We start from the raw sequence: 18,053 nt of genomic DNA, 5'->3' as shown, positions 1-18,053 counted from the left end.
AGTTTGTGATAAATGGGTCGAACTATGGTGTACCTAAGAATATTAAGGTGCGCCGCGCCAGTGGTGGCGTTAAAAATATTAATAGGTTTGTTAATTGACACAATGATAAAAATTAGAACACAACGTCGCTAGACCACAAAATTACCACGACACTGATCGTACCGTCGGTTGTCCAGTTGAAGGGTCTTGTTTGAGCTTCTGTTTTTCTTTGAAGTGTGTCTTTTTACCGACAACCGATGGGGCAAGGTAATCCACTCCACGCTCGCCATAAATAAGGGATTTGTCCTTTGTTCAAGGATCGTAAATTACAAAATTCTGAGTGATATATCGCTATTTCATATTGCTTTGATACCCGTCTTCAGTTTTTATCATTTTCTGTTACATTTTTCTATTTCGCTCAGCCTGTCACGCCAAGTTCCGACGGTTTTCTTCTTCAGAAAAAAAACTTATAAGGATCTTGTTTCTGAAAGCGGTCTAATTGTAACATGTTAAACGGGTTTACATACGCCATACGATAGTGTTAAATTTAGGTATGGCATTTCGGCCCTCTATTTTCCGACCCGAGTTAGGGCCAACGGAGAATCGGATCCTTTTGGGTACCACCCGTATGAAGACAGAATCAGTACGATTCCAGAGGTCTGTGGGACAAATCGACGAATCCACTGCCACAAGATGTAGTGTCTCCGCCAGGAGTTGGTGTCGATAGTACCCATTAGGCAAATTGGCAGCCAATTATTGCTACTGTCAAAGGTAAGTGCTATAATCTCTTTGACAATTATAACGTAGCGGGAATTTGACTACATGCGGCCCAGTCTACAGAACATTGTAAGAAACTGAGGGTGACCTATATTCAGCGGTAGAAGCGATTGGCTGAATGATAATGCTGATGGTAATAACACTATATATAAACAATTACATTGGGCTATCGTAAGATTAGTAGAATGGATTGAAAGGAAAAAATAACAACACTTTTACCAAGTTTACATTTTTATATATAAACACTTCAACAATAAACTTTGTACTAATAATAATTGTTACCTATAGTTTTCTCTTGCCTACATAATTTCTTTTTTCTTTTTTAATGGCAATATTAGATCCATGTCGGATGATGAATGTGATGGTTTTCCTAGAAACAGTAACATATTGATTTTAAAAAAATTACATAGCTAATTAATTATAATTTTTACCATTTTTGGTAAATCTTATATTTATTTTTCAATAATGTTTACTTTACGACTTGAAAAATATAATAAATATAACTATATTATAGCTGATACATTTAGTCATATACAGGATGGGGCATTAATGTGACAAAGTCCAATTACTCGTTTGTGGTAAGAGATACGAAAAATAGTTATTTTAGGTAAAAGTTGGGGCACGGATAGGACCATAATTTAAAAATATTTTGAAATATACAGGGCCACCCGTTTTAACAAGGTAACACAAACTTATGGTTTTTTAAATGGAACACATATTTTTACATTTTACATTTCTTGTTTAAAAAATAATAAAATTAATAATATACCCTCAGTTGAGGAGAAAGTATTAAAATAGGTGTTTTCTTCATTCAATAGTGTGCGCACGGTCAGTTAAATAACAATGTGGGCCTAACTTTTACACACATACCTACTGTGGCCAATGTAGGCATTTTTCACAATTCGGATTGTGTTTAAATCGTAGAATAATTAACTTTTGTTTTTAATACAGATTTTATTCCTTTTGGCTTTTGATGTAAAATAATTAGGGAAGCAGGAATCGTAACAGTTTAGAATTTTACATTGAGTTTCCTATGGCCCATTTTACGATTCACCACCCTGTATATGAAGTGGAAATCGAAACGTCAAATAAACTTATTTAAGTAAAATTGTAGCTTAATCCCAATAAAAATAGTAAATATTGTTCTGAAGCTATTTATAATAAAATAGTAAATTACCTTTTCTGCTTTTCATCAGTTGGCCAAGTGCAACAAACGGTGATTCGAAAGCCAAGCACCAGAAGATTGATATGACAAATGTACAGATCGCATCTCCCATAAAGTCATGTATCTGAAAAATAATATTTAATTGTCATTTAACGTATTCGTCCTGTCCCCAGGGGGGGGGGGTACAATGGCCTCCTTTATTCAGATGGACTTAACAAAGTTTTTTTTATGTATTTTGACCCGTAGAAAACGAATTTTTTGGGTAACAGTTGATCCGGATGTCGATAAGATTGTATAAACAAAGAACTTGAGGAATTACATAACAGCGATTTCTCGCAAAACAAAACATTTTTTTGTATTTTTTGGGCCATTCTAAGCAAAAAATGTTCTTACAAGTTTTTTCGTAGGATGCATAGTTATCGAGATAAACGCGGTTGAACTTTCAAGAAATCGAAAAATTTCAATTTTTGAACCCGAATAACTTTTGACTAAAAAATAAAATATTAATTCTACTTACCGTATTTGAAAGTTCAAGTCAAATTATACCGGTTTTGATTATTTGCATTGTTAAAAATTAATTTTTTTATTGTCAAACAAAGCTATAAACAAATAGTGTTTCCCGATCCCAATGCATGTTACGTAGAAATTGCCTGTCTGTAGGCGCGCCTACTCGTTCGATTTTAAATGATAAATGCATTGAAAACATCACTCAAGCAGTATGTGTTTATAGCTTTGTTAAACAATAAAAAAATTAATTTTTAGCAAATAATCAAGACCGATATAATTTGACTTCAACGTTCAAATGCGGTAAGCCGAATTGCTATTTTGTTTTTTAATCAAAAGTTATTCGCGTTCAAAAATTGCAATTTTTCGATTTTTTGAAAGTTCTACCGCGTTTATCTCGAAAACTATGCATTCTACGAAAAACCGTGTAAGTATTTGCTTAGAATGACCCAAAAAAATATAAAAAAATGTTTTGCTTTGCGAAAAATCGTTGTTATGTAATTCCTCAAGTTCTTTGTTTATAACAATCTTATCGACATCCGGATTAACTGTTACTCAAAAAATTCGTATTCTACGGGTCAAAATATATAAAAAAAACTTGGGTAAGTTCATCTGAATAAAGGAGGCCGTTGTACCCACCCCCCCCCCCTGGCGACAGGACTATATAGGATATGTACTTATTTTCACAATGAAATGTTCTTGAAATAATAAAGGTACTGTGTAATTTTATATTTTTTAGAAGTATAAAATTTAATCTATAAACTAACAAGTTTGATTCATTTTGTTCGAATTTAAATAGTAATTGTTTATATTGCACCTCTTGAAAATACGAAAACTAATCGAAGGAAACTGATTGTTTGGGAAAGTATACAGTACTTATTTAAATATTTTGCATTCTTGTTTCTAATACTTTATATAGGACTAGGTAGGTACCTACTTAATTATGTACCTAATACTAATATCTCTTTTAACACCTATAATCTTATTTAATATTTATCTTAGAGTAACCTCATCTACGTTATATTTATCAAATAGCATCTTTATTCTTCTTCTTCTTCATGTACTTGTCCTTTCAGAACCTTGGTTACCATCATAACTATCAATTTTATTCACTGACATCCTAAATAACATGCTCCTCTCGACACCATATAAATCTCGTACGTTCTTCAACCATGAAGTTCTTCTTCGTCCTGTACTGCGTTGCCTGCTATTTTACCTTGCACAATATTTTGTAGCAAAATATATTTGGGACCTCTCATTTCATGTCCGAAATACTCCAGCTTTTTCTTCTTCATGCTTAGTATGACCTCAGTAGTCTTGCTGAGATGTTCTATTAGTATTGTGGAGTTTCGAATCTTCTTCACCCAAGAAACTTTTAAAATTCTTCTATACCACCACGGTTCTAAAACCTCAAGGCAATTTAGATCGATTTTATTCACAGTCCAAGAATCGACACCATAAAGTAAGACCGAGAGCACATAGCAGCGAAGTAGGCGGATCCTTAATGCCAATTTGAAGTTTCTGTTACATAATAACTTAAATATCCTTCTAAAAGCAGCTCTGGCCTGCTCGATTCTGGACCTAATTTAACCGTGGCTCTCTGCGTTACAATTTAACTGATATCCAAGGTAAACGATTGGATCAACTTGCTCAAGTTTAGTATTATTTACGTATAAATACGGTTTTATATTCTGTTGTTTAATTGTTACGAGTATTTTGGTTTCCATAAAATCAGATCCAGACCTGCTTTCTTACATTTATCAACGACACCATCAAGTAGTTTTTTCAGATCTTCTTGAGTAGAAGCTAAGAGTTCTGTGTAGTCTGCATATCGCAAATTATTGACTTCACCGTTCACAACCATTCCTTCTTGTTTTTCAGAAAGTGCATCTCTGAAAATTCTTTCGGAGTAAACATTGAAAAGGGACGATAAGAGCCATCCCTGCCGTACTCCTCTTTTAATATTAAGAGCCTGTGATTCCAAGCAGCCGTCTACTAAAACTTATGTTGTTTGATTCCAATACAAATTTGCAATTATGCATGCCAACGTCGCTCGATGCTGGCATGCCAATGAGCTAGAGCCAAAGTAACAACAGAAGAAGGTAGCACAAAATCAATTGCAATAGAAACAGGAGTGCGACAAGGCGACTCCCTGTCAACCACATTATTCAACATAGCACTAGAAGGAACAGTCAAGGCCAGCAAAATTAAAGGAACTATAGCCCACTCCTCAACACAAATAGTTGCATATGCAGATGATTTAGTTCTTATGGGAAGAGACAAGGAAAGATTAAAAGAAGCAGTAACAATCCTGGCAAAAGAAGCACGGAAAAGAGGTCTAGAAATTAACGAAGGAAAAACAAAATATCTACTCTGCTCTAGAAGATGAGAGAAATCAAAATAGAAAACTACACTTTTGAAAGAGTCCAACAATTTAAATATTTGGGAGTAATAGTGAATGGCCAAAACGTGAAGAAGTAACGGAACGAATACTAACAGGCAACAAAACATACTGGAGATATCATAGGCTTATGAAGGACAAGAACTTATCCAGAAATACAAAACTGAAAATATACAGAGTTGCAATCAGGCCAGTAGTTACGTACGCAGCTGAGACAATGTGCCTCACGGAAAAAGATGAAGACAAATTGAGAATATTCGAAAGAAAAATCCTCAGACGCATCATGGGCCCGATAAGAATGGACAACGGAGAAATGAGAAGAAGAATGAACCATGAACTAAGAGACATAATGAAGGGAGAAGATATAGCTAGATTTATTAAATCACAGAGGCTGAAATGGCTGGGAGACATAGAAAGAAGGAAAAACGACCGACTGATTAAGAAGATCACCAGATGGAAACCGGCAACTGAAAGACCAAGAGGAAGACCCAGAGAGAGATGGGAGGACCAAGTCATGAGAGATATCAAAATTCTGGAAGTGAGAAACTGGAGGGAACTATGCACATATCGAAATGAGTGGAAGAAAATAGTAACGAAAGCTAAGTCATACAACAAACTTTGACAACATACAAGTGGAATTCGGAGTGATTCACCGCAATAAGCGAATCTGAGAGCTCTAAGTAAGAGCGGCAAACATTCCACCTGGAATGAAAAGCCCTGATGATGATGATGATTCCAAGCAGCCGTCTACTAAAACTTATGTTGTTTGATTCCAATACAAATTTGCAATTATGCATGCCAACGTCTCTGCTGTCCAAGCCAATGTCGCTTAGAACTTCGATCAATATAGAGTGCTTAACACGATCAAATCTTCTATCATCTATATATCGTCTATCAGAGCATCTATTACCTTCGTATCCTTAAATACCCCTCTGTAAATTGACCATACGGCTGTTTTCATATTATGGGAAATATTCAGAGGGAAAGCACTCTGCTTCCAACAAAAGGTACATCTTAGCTAGTGTCTTTTCAAAGCATCATATGCGTCGATAATTTATTACCCCAAGCCATCCTTAAAGAAAGGGGACGAGACCACCGATTAATTATCTTCCTGTATCGCCCGTGCAAAGGAAGACAAACAAACTCAGTACGAATTTGAGAGCTAACTGGTTCACTTCGCTTCCTTTCTAATAGGACGCTGCGCGTCAGAACTGACGACCCAACCAGGGCTGGTCGGCCGGCTTCCTGCAAGCTGTCAAAGATGACGTCTTGTCACCGGTCAAACAATAATTAATGGTGAGTGCTATAATCTCTTTATAATAGTTATTTATGTATCAAGGGCGTAAAATAGGCGTTTATGGATCATCATATCATCTATCTTTGCGTGATAACGATATCGATGATTTTTTTAAATCAGAATAGGGGTCGTGTGCTAGCTCGTTTGAAAGGTTATTTAATTCTCTATTCAGTAATATCAACATTTACATAATTATTTATACAGGGTGTCCAAAAAAAATATTTTAAATTAAATTATTTGACAAAAAGGAAGAATGTATGTAATTTATTTAATTCAAAATATATTATAGTGCTGTCAGCAATTAAAAAACATATTTATATCACAAATAAACATTGCTTTTCGCTTAAATTAAGTGTTCAAACTTCCAAGAGGTAGGTGGCTGGCCAGAGCTGGCTTGAATATTGAATTTAATCGGAAAGCAATGTTTATTTGTGAAATAAACATTTTTTCTGTTTTCGGGCAACATTAAAATACATTTTAAATTAAATAAATTACATAAATTCTTCTATTTTTTTGTCAAATGATTTAATTTAAAAAAAAAATTTGACACGCTATACAAATAATTATGCAAATGTTTATATTACTGAATAGGGAATTGAATGACCTTTCAAATGAGCTAGCACATGACCCCTATTCACATTTAAAAAAATCATCGATTACGTCATTACGCCCAGACGGATGACGTCACTAGTATCACATACATGCCAAAATATCATAATTTAAAAATAAAAATCGACCTGTTTCGGGATTTTGTTTAAAGTTGCCGGTTTACGAAATAATGAATTTATTCCTTTCATTTGCACCATACTGTATACAACAAATATATTACATTTTATTAATAAATGTTTATAATTTTCAGTTGCACCATGGTATCACCCTTGGTCGGCATAGCCGTTTTGTGTTTAGTTTGTTCGATAAATGGACAACAAGGTGAAGACCTAGACTCTCTAATAAACTCCGTGTTCTCCAGACCAGCAGAGGATAAACCGACAACTGAAGCGACAAAGCCAGTAACTTCTCCAGGAATCAACTTACAACCCGTAGAAAGCCACGGCGGTGAAACTGGTATTCCAGGAATTGGGGAATGCAATTGTGTACCGTATTACCTTTGCAATAATGGCAGTATCAATACCAATGGAGAGGGTCTTATTGACATTAGGAATTTTTTTATCATCATCATCATCATCATGCAACTTTTTCCGTCCACTTCTGGACATATGTCTCTTCCATTTTTCGCCACTCTCCACGGTTCTATGCTTCTTGTTGCCATTTCTTGGATACAAGTTTAATGTCGGCCATACAGCGTGTTGGTGGTCGTCCACTGCTACGTTTGTCTTCTCTTGGGCGCCAGTCAATTAGTTTTCTGGTTAATCTTGAGTCTTTTGGTCTCGCTACGTGGCCTGCCAATTCCATTTCAGCTTGGTTATGCGTTCGGCGACATCAGTAATACCTGTTCTTTTCTTCAGGTCTTGGTTCCTTATTTTGTCTTTTTTTTTGTCACGCCGAGAATCGATCTTTTACGATCTTTCATAACGCATTGGTCAAATTTCTTCCATTTCATACATATCGGGATGTTGCTCTTTTAAAGATGTCTCTAAAGCCTGGGTTTCCTCGAAAGCGGCACCGACAAACTGCGACCGTAGCACTGCGATGAATTACGTCAGATTACGGTGAAAAATTCAAGGTTCTTCACTGCGGCAATGGAATGTGCAAACTCAGCAAGCGGTGGCTTCCAACGCATCCTTGGAAACCACCGCTATTATTTTGCGTGGTACAGTTTTTATGACGTCATTCATATCATACATACTTATATACAGTTCATCTAATTTACTTACCGTTGCACGTCATTATCTACGTTAGAGATCTAAGTTGACATTGTTGCACAATTACAAAAAATTCTTGAATTCATTTTAAATCAAATACATCACACAATTTTTGCGGAAGTGGATTATACAGCAAAACAAGTTAATATTCAATGTAAATAAATAAAAACTTTAGAAATAGAAAACAAGAATTAAGATATAATCTTACGTTAAAGTATATAATAAAAACAGTACATATTCTCCTTTTCATGAACATTTTTCAGTGCGTCACAAATTATAGAAAAAAAGGTAAGTCCGTGATAATACACATTTATGACATTTATTCTAACGTGACATTTTTGTTAAATCTGACAGTTGTTAAATTTTATTTTCAATTTGGAATAAAACCAAATCAATTGTGTCTATTGCATTTATAAAATGGCATTTTCTTTCATTTGTATAGTCTTATAAATTGTACAGATTATATTGATAATATTATTATTTTATTTAATAAATAATTTTTTTTGATTATGGCGCCATCTATCGACAACTAGAATAATCACCGAACTAGAATAATTACCAAAGTATTCAAAGACGTGCCTTTTTTTCTGTCACATACAATTTAATGCGTTAGAGAGAAATCGAAAAACTGTGACGCACTGAAAGATGATCATGAGAAAAAGAATATCATGAAACAAATACTTATAGTAAAGAATATAAACAAATATGAAGTGTCATCACCGCAACTGTCAAATAAATGTTACCAATTTATGCCAAAATATCACCTGCGTTCGATTATAGTTACAGTGTATTCCGAACAAATGTGCTTCATACAAACGCTTTATAATCCATTTATACAAATTAAATGAAACATATTATTGTGTATTTCTTTAAGTTGACATTAATAGAAATCTCTAAATATTATTTCTACGCGTATATAATAAAATATGTCTAGTGGCTGTAATGCCAGTGTACTCGGCAAAGTGATTTTAAAAAAGAACACACCTACCGCCTAAATATTTCGTGTTGGTATCATGTGACGTCACGGGCTATGACGCGGATGACGTGCAACGGTAAGTAAATTAGATGGAGTATATTTGAAAGGGACTCTACAATATATTTCCTCTTTTTTATTCGTCTGCTCCTTGCCTTATAAATTGTAAAAGGTAGAGATTAAGAATGTTACCCGAAAGTGGTTCCACGAGAATTTTCAGTAGTAATTACACAAGAGCTCTAAAATTATCGAGTTGTATCCCGAGTCTATGACACTTTTGACAGTTTTAATTTCCCCCGAAGAGGAGTGAAACGAAGTGAACGAAGGACTAAAAAGCCCAAAACCTAGAAATTTTGTGCAGTAAAATGAATCGTTATGCAACTTTTTGCATTCGATTCAGGAGAGTGTCAGGAAAGTTTTTGAACTAAATTTATCTCCGGCAGATAAAAATTTTCATAAAAAATACATTCAAAGTGCATCTCGAGGAGATGGAAAATGAAAAATTTTTAACTCAGGAAATACTAACTGAACTGAGTTCAATTTTTATACTCGGGGGTTTTTCAGGTCGTTGAACAAGAATTTCATCTCGGCGATGGACTCCAAAGTACCTGGTGCCGAGGGTGGAACTCATCGCCTGGAGTTTTATATTATAATCATTCAAAATCAGTCGATAACCATTACTCGGGGGGGTTTTTGAGGGTCGCTGAGCACGAACTTCATGACGGCGATGGTCTCCTAGGTACCTGGTGCCCAGGTTGGTCACCAGACACTTCCGTGGTTGACACTTCCGTGTCAAATAAAATGAAAATCGCCCAAAAAATTGTCAATGCTGATATGCCATCTACAAGTTGCTCAGATTGCAGTCCAAATTTATATGGAGATTCTTTTGGGCATGCACCTTCCACAAATCATACGGAGTTATTGGAAGTTCATAGTTCATAGCAACTTACAACACAGCAAAGTAGCAAATCCTAACATTTCTATAAATAATTGTTCAAATTGTGTTATAAATATAAAATTATAGATGTAGGAAACTTATGTTTGATTGCTTAAGTTATAATTCCTTTATTAAAATAAAATACAATAAATAAAAACTTTGTGTTTCACTAACCACACCCTCCATCTAACATTACCGTCCGGCGGGCGATAAAGAAGCCCACGGGCGCTAAAGTGGCACTTTACGCCCGCCAAATGTATACATAATATGGACTTTGCCGCCCGGTCTTCCAGAAATAACTATTTATGTATAACACAGACAGCTTTCATATTTACATAGGGACACATCTACCTATTCATGTCCTTTTGCATACTCTTCTTATATTCACTGTATTATATTTACTCTATTTACATAGTCCATTGATTTTACTATTTAATTAATCAAAGCCAGCGGCCTATCCACGAATCGGATACGGATATTTCCTTTCGATTACGTTCACGTCCTCTTCCCGAATTTATCTAAAAATTCATGCCCGAAATTGCTGTTTGCTTTTGGCTTACTAATTATTTTCATACATCTTTCAACAGGACAAAGACCAAGATTCTACTATTGGCTGAATTTGAAAATCTAAAGTAGCATGCCTTGAAGCATATTTAATATTATTTTACTGCAACAATCCTTGAAATCTCCTCGTTTAATGACAAGAAGTCGATCAGGTCAAAATCATATTGTATAATTTTATTGTTTTGTATAATATACCCTATTCCACGAACATACGCCTGTTTTGGATTACTTCGACAACGAATATTTTACTGTGCAAAATAAGAAGAACAAAAGTAAATTGCAAATTACATTGTTATTTATTGGAATAATTATTAGCGCCATTTACTTTCGTACTTCTTATATTGCACAGTAAAATATTCGTTGTCGAAGTAATCCAAAACAGGCGTATGTTCGTGGAATGGCCCATAATAAAAATGATGTAGTTGTGATGATAGACATTCTTATGAATATAAATTAACTATGTTTGTTGAATATCTTCATTTATTATTAGCTCTTCGCTAAGACTTATTATGTTAAAATAACATTTTCAGCAATTTGTCTGATAATGAATTGTATCTATGTTCGATATGTTAATTCGGAATCCTTGCTGTTCGTCAATGATGCCACTCTGTGACACTTCTTTTGCAAAAATTGGTTCCAGAGTTTGCAAAGCTTCGAATCCTTTTATCTAGGTAATATTTTCGAGGGGTGAATATATAGATTTGTGATTACGTAATCAATTGCCGACTTTTGTCCTCTGGTGTTCTCAAAAGTATATTTGTGTTGTTGTTGATGGGGACAAAAAGTATCTATTAATAATTCGCAACTCATTAGGTGCGTGGAATTTTCATCACATATCAAAATCAATAATACCTACAATAATTTAATAGTACAATGCAAGGGAGACGGAAGAAGGGGCCAAGTTAAATAAGAGCGTCTTAGAAACCTGAGAGAATGGTTTAACAGATCCTCTGCACCTCTAAAATTACTGTAGTCAACTTGATAGCCAAGGCTTGATAATCGAGCACGGCACATGAAGAAGATCAAAATCAAATGTTGATACGACGTATATAATTTAATTATTAATTAATCAATTTAACATTTATTTTGATGTTAATCTGTTTACTTGCTTCGTAATAACTAAATGTGTCAAGGTTAAAAATTTAGAAGAAGAAGTTTTCAAAGCATTAACCATACTATACAAAAATATAATAAACATTTCTGAATACTTACAGTACCGATGTTAGTGTAAAATACGGCACTCCTCTTTGTTCCAACGAAGTACCAGATAACTATCAAATGAGTCAAGTAAAAACTGTAGGATAGCCTCACCAATCTTTGGAAAATTGGCAACGATAAGACTCGATTCATTAAACCTATAAAAAGAAATAAAATTTTTTATTAATATTCCAATTTTTGGCCTTTTGGCCAAGTTTAATTTAGTCGATTTTGTTGAATCTCTATTAGGACTAACTCATTAGTTAAATTTTCATAAACCCTAATTGTTTAACTGTTCCATCGACCCTGTAATAAAATATTAGAACGCATCGGAGGCAGCTTTAGTCTTTTCGCCCCGCAACACTGACGTATTTTGTTACTAAGTCCATCTGGCCCAACATATACAGGGTGTTAGTAAATAGGTATGACAAACTTTAAGGGGTAATTCTACATGAAAAAATAATGGCAGTTTGTTCTATAAACTTTCTTCTTTACGTGCCATCTCCGCGACGAAGGTTGGCAATCATCATTGCTATTCTCACTTTCGACACTACAGCCAGAAAGAGTTCAGTTGAGCTGCATCCAAACCATTCTCTGAGATTTCTCAGCCAGGACATTTTTCTCCTACCTATGCTTCGCCTTCCTTGAATCTTTCCCTGGATAATTAATTTTAGGAGTTCATATCTGTCAACACGTGTTATATGACCCAATTATTGAAGTTTTCTTATTTTGATGGAATCCAGTATCTCCCTGCTGTTCTGTATTCTCCTTAGTACTTCCTCATTGGTTATTCTGTCTGTCCAGGAGATTCTCAGCATTCTTCGATACGTCCACATCTCAAATGCTTCCAATCTATTGAGGCATTGTTTATTGAGAGTCCGTGTCTCCACACCATACAAAAGAACAGAAAATACATAACATTTTAGTACTCGCTTTCTAAGATCTAGGCTGAGGTCTCTACTACACAATATTTGTTTCATATTAGTGAATGCACTTCTAGCCTTTTCTATTCTAATTCGGATTTCTTTGGTATAATCGTTTGTTTCACTAATGTTCGTCCCAAGATAGTTATAATTCTGAACTCGTTCTATCGTCTTATTATTTACGTGTAGATTGATGTTTCTAATATTTTTCTTTGATATAACCATGAATTTCGTTTTCTTTATGTTTAGTGACAGACCAAATTCTTCACTTGTTGCAACAACCTTATTTAAAATTCTTTGTAGATCTGTAATAGTTTCTGCTATTAGTGTTGTGTCATCGGCGTATCTAATTTCACATATGGGTAGGCCATTTATTTTTATGCCTGCTACTTCATCTTTTAATGCTTTTTTGAATATTTCTTCGGAGTATGCATTAAACAGTGATGGCGACAAGACACAGCCCTGTCTAACGCCTCTTTTGATTTTGATTTTATTGGTGTTTAAATTATTTATTCTTATGACAGCTTCTTGTTCATAATACAGATTATTTATTATTCTTATATCCCGTGTGTCGATGGTCTTTATTCTCAGTAGTTTTATTAACGGATTATGTTTCACCATATCGAATGCCTTGTTATAATCTAGGAAGCAGACATAGATGTCCTGGTTTACATCTAAACATCTCTGTATTAGCACATTTACTGCAAATAATGCTTCTCTGGTTCCTTGAGCATTTTTAAATCCGAACTGAGTTTGTCCAATGTCTTGTTCTAACTTTTTGTATATTCTACGATGAATAATCTGTAGAAATACTTTGAGTGTGTGGCACATTAGACTGATGGTACGGTGTTCGCAACATTGTCTGGCGTTTCTCTTTTTCGGTATAGTCACGAATGTTCATAGAAGCCATTCTTTAGGTAATATACCTGTTCTGTATATGATATTAAATAATTCGACAATTACATGTATATTGCAGTCGGCTATAAGTTGCAATATTTCTGTCGGTATTTCGTCCGGTCCTACAGCTTTCCCAGTTTTCAGTTCTTTAATGGTGTGTTTTACTTCACTTTCTGTTATTTCTGGTCCAGTCTCTTCAACGAAATATTCGTTATCCATTGTGCCTCGGTTGTCGTTAAACAGCTGTTCTATATAGTTTGGCTATACCAACAATTTGTTTTCTGTATCCATTACTATGTCTCCCTTTTCATCAACTAGTATATTTTGTTTGTATTCTGGTTTTCTAGTTAATTCTTTTATTTTCCTGTGTACATTAAAGCTGTCATGTTTATGTTGTAGCGTTTCTATTTCATCACATTTTTCTTTTAACCAATTTTCTTTTGCTATGCGAATTTGTCGCCGTATTTCGTTTTGTGTTTGCTGGTATAACGATTTATTTTTTTTTATCCTTATATGCTCTTCTTTTGTTCATTAAGGTTAGTATTTCGTCTGTCATCCAATCTTTTTTCTTTTCTTTGGGCTTGCATAGATACTTTTTTGAAGGTTCTTAAAGTCAGCCTTTATTTTTTCCCAGTTTTTGTTGATATTTTCTTCACTGTATTCCTCCTCAATCTGTACGGTGTTTAGACGTTCGTTAATTCTTTCTTTGAAATTTTCTCTGATTTCTGGATTTCTTAGTGCACTTATATCAGTTCTTTCTTCTTTTGCTGTTTTCTCTATTCTTTTCATTTTAATTTTCATATGAGCTACCAAGAGATTATGATTAGATGAAATATCTGCTCCAGGTTGTGTTTTGACTGCTGTAATACTATTCCGATATCTTTGATCATGATATAATCTATTTGATTTCTCATTATCTAATGTTCATTATCTCTTGGCGATTTCCACGTGTACAAACGTCTATTAGGTAATTCAAAGAACGTGTTTGTAACAATCATATTATTATCTTGGCAGAATTGTATCAACCTATCTCCTCTTTGATTTCTATCACCTAATCCAAAATTTTCCACTACGTTACTTGTGCTACCCTTTCCAATTTTGGCGTTTAGATCACCCATTATTACTGTGACGTCACGTGCTTTGGTAGTTCTCAATGCCTCTTGAATTTGTTCATAGAACGATTCCACCTCTTCGTCATCTTTTTCGGCCGTTGGGGCATAGACTTGAATTAGGTTTATTTTTCTGTCTGTCGTTTTTAGTTGTAGTACCATAACTCTTTCGTAAAAAGGTAGAAAATTCTGGACGTGTTGTGAGACTTCATTGTTCAGTATTATTGCTACGCCATGTCGATGTTGTGTGCCATTATTACCAGAATAGTATATCGTATGGTCTCTAACTTGACATTTTCCATTTCCTATCCATCGGGTTTCATTTATTCACATACGTATTCATCACTTATTCACATTTGCGGACATACGTTATATAAACGTATGTCCGCAAATGCTTCGTTTCCGAGATACGGGGTGTTGAAATTTTTATTTCAAACTGCCAATTTTTTTATTGCTTTAAGACCGTTTGAGCTATGGAAATTGCATTTGGTGGGTTTGAGAGGTAGTTTTTGCGACTTTTTTGACATACAAAAATAACAATTTAGTATTCATCATTGGCGCACCTACGGGCAATGGACTGAATTTTTTTAAAGAAAAAAATAGTACGCCACTGAGATATTTCAAATTAAAAGTTATTTTTGTACTCCACGTTTAATTTATAATAAAGATCCTTTCTTGTCTTTTTTCATTTGGTGCACTGTTGTTATGCAAAAAAATAAAACATCTTTGCGCGTATTTTTCATTTCTTAATACATTATTATCAAACTAGAACCATAACAGAAAATATTACTAAAAAGATTTTAACTAGATGCAAAGCTACAACAAATGTTCAAAATTACCTCCTTTAAAGATGGCAGAATAATTTTATATTCACCATTGGCGCGCGTATAGGTAATGGTCTGAATTTTTTAAAGAAAAAAAAAATAGTCCGCCGCTGAGATATTTCAAATTATAAATCATTTTTGAATTCCTATAGTCTAAGAGCTAGTGAACCCTCCCACTAACGGTCGTCCTGTAAGGCTAGAAATTTTTCTAGTGATAATTCATAGCACACCAAGGCTAAAAACCATGACCTGGCAGGCCTCAGCGGTGCACGTGTATCTACCAGGTGAATCGAAAAGTGCAAATTTAGGGGGTAAAATAAACTTTCTCCTGTAAGGTTTAAATTTAAGTATGTGTTTGAGTAAGTCATTTAGAAGAAATGTGTACAATGACAGGCGATTCTGAAGAGCATAAGACCTTGCCAGGCGAGGGGAAAGATTAGGGGTGTTTCCTAAAATTATTCTTTTTGCATCGAACAAATTTTTTTTAGGTTTTTTGAATAATTCCAAACAGAAAACATCTTTAGTGATTTTTCTTTTAAGTTAATAGTTTTTGTTATATAAGCGATTGAAAATATTGAAAATTGCGAAATCGGCCATTTTTAACCCTAAATCGGACATTTATCTAAAAATTTCAAAGTTACCAAGGTACGTAGATATCCTTTAAACATTGATGGATGAAATACCGAAGAGTTATTTGCAATAAAATATCGAAAACCCCTTTGTTTTTTTAATTGCTAATCAAGCGGGCGCGTCACTGTAGTATAAGTGAGGACGTTTGAGTTTGCATAAATTCATTATCTCGAGAATGGGCAAATTTCAAGAGAAATCCTCAGATAGGTCGATTTTTATTTTTGAATTAGGACTTTTTGGCATATATATAATACTAGTGGCGTCATCCATCTGGGCGTGATGACGTAATCGATGATTTTTTTAAATAAGAGTAGGGGTTGTGTGATAGCTCATTTGAAAGGTTATTTAATTCTCTATTCAGTAATATAAACATTAACATAATTATTTATACAGGGTATACAAAAAAAAATTTTCTTCTATTTGTCAAATTTAATCAAAGTTAATTTAATAAAAAAAATTTTTTTTGTACACCCTGTATAAATAATTATGTTAATGTTTATATTACTGAATAGAGAATTAAATAACCTTTCAAATGAGCTATCACACAACCCCTACTCTCATTTAAAAAATCATCGATTACGTCATCACGCTCAGACGGATGACGTCACTAGTATTACATATATGCCAAAAAGTCCTAATTTAAAAATAAAAATCGTCCTGTCTGAGGATTTCTCTCGAAATTTGCCCATTCTCGAGATAATGAATTTATGCCAACTCAAACGTCCTCACTTATACCACAGTGTCGCGCCCGCTTGATTAGCAATTAAAAAACAAAGGCGTTTCCGATATTGTATTAAAAAAATCTCTTTGGGATTTCATCAATCAATGTTTAAAGAATATCTACCTACCTTGGCAACTTTGAAATTTTTAGATAAATGTCCGATTTAGGGTTAAAAATGGCCGATTTCGCAATTTTCAAAATTTTCAATCGCTTATATAACAAAAACTATTAACTTAAGAGAAAAATCACTAAATACCTTTTCTGTTTGGAATTATTCAAAAAACCTAAAAAAAATTTGTTCTATGCAAAAAGAATAATTTTAGGAAAAACCCCTAATCTTTCCCCTCGCCTGGCAAGGTCTTATTATGCTCTTCAGAATCGCCTGTCATTGTACACATTTCTTCTAAATGACTTACTCAAACACATACTTAAATTTAAACCTTACAGGAGAAAGTTTATTTTACCCCCTAAATTTGCACTTTTCGATTCACCTGGTAGATACACGTGCACCGCTGAGGCCTGCCAGGTCATGGTTTTTAGCCTTGGTGTGCTATGAATTATCACTAGAAAAATTTCTAGCCTTACAGGACGACCGTTAGTCGGAGGGTTCACTAGCTCTTAGACTACTAGTTCAATTCCTTTTGAGTTCAATTAACGACAAAAAAATTTTCTTGCCTTTGTTTCATATGAGGCGCCGTTTTTATACAAAAAAAAATAAAACATCTTAACGCTCACAAATTATTTGAGGTATGTTCCATAATATGCATAGAAACTTATTTCAAATACTTTGTAAGCGTTAAGATGTTTTATTTTTTTTATAAAAACGGAGCCCATATGAAAAAAAGACAAGAAAGATTTTTTGTCGTAAATTGAACCGGGAATTAAGAAACGATTTTTAATTTGACATATCTCAGTGGCGTACCCATATGCGCGCTAATGGTGAATATAAAATTACTCTGTCACTTTTAAAGGAGGTAATTTTGAACATTTGTTGTAGTTTTGCACTTAGTTAAAATTTTTTCAGTAATATTTTCTGTTATTGTTTTATTGTTTGGTATTATTATATTGGAGAGTTCTTTTTAATGTATTAAGGAATGAAAAATACGCGCAAAGATATTTTATTCTTTTGCATAAAAACGATGCACCATATGAAAAAAACACAAGAAAAGTTCTTTATCATAAGTTAAACGTGGCATACAAATATAATTTTTAATTTGAAATATCTCAGTGGCGTACTATTTTTTTCTTTAAAAAAATTCAGACCATTACCAGTAGGTGCGCCAATGATGAATACAAAATTGTTATTTGTTTGTCCAAAAATGCGTAATGCTC

At 34.0% G+C, this 18,053-nt stretch overlaps 1 protein-coding gene across 1 annotated transcript in view; it reads right to left on the bottom strand.

Annotated features, from left to right (window-relative positions):
- Nucleotides 1–969: 969 nt before the first annotated feature.
- LOC114327472 (nose resistant to fluoxetine protein 6-like) overlaps nucleotides 970–18,053 on the bottom strand; it is a 107,561-nt gene continuing 90,477 nt past the window's right edge. Inside the window, exons 11-13 of the mRNA XM_028276108.2 lie at nucleotides 11,633–11,775; nucleotides 1,934–2,045; nucleotides 970–1,126 (exon numbers count right to left, since the gene is read on the bottom strand). Coding sequence (XP_028131909.2) covers nucleotides 1,056–1,126; nucleotides 1,934–2,045; nucleotides 11,633–11,775 — 326 coding nt within the window. The 3' untranslated portion in view covers nucleotides 970–1,055. The remainder of the gene's footprint in view (nucleotides 1,127–1,933; nucleotides 2,046–11,632; nucleotides 11,776–18,053) is intronic.

This window comes from Diabrotica virgifera, chromosome 1, assembly GCF_917563875.1.
Source record: "Diabrotica virgifera virgifera chromosome 1, PGI_DIABVI_V3a".
NCBI lineage: Eukaryota > Metazoa > Arthropoda > Insecta > Coleoptera > Chrysomelidae > Diabrotica > Diabrotica virgifera.
Note: the sequence above shows the minus strand (reverse complement) of the source record. Positions and strands in the feature narration are given on the sequence as shown.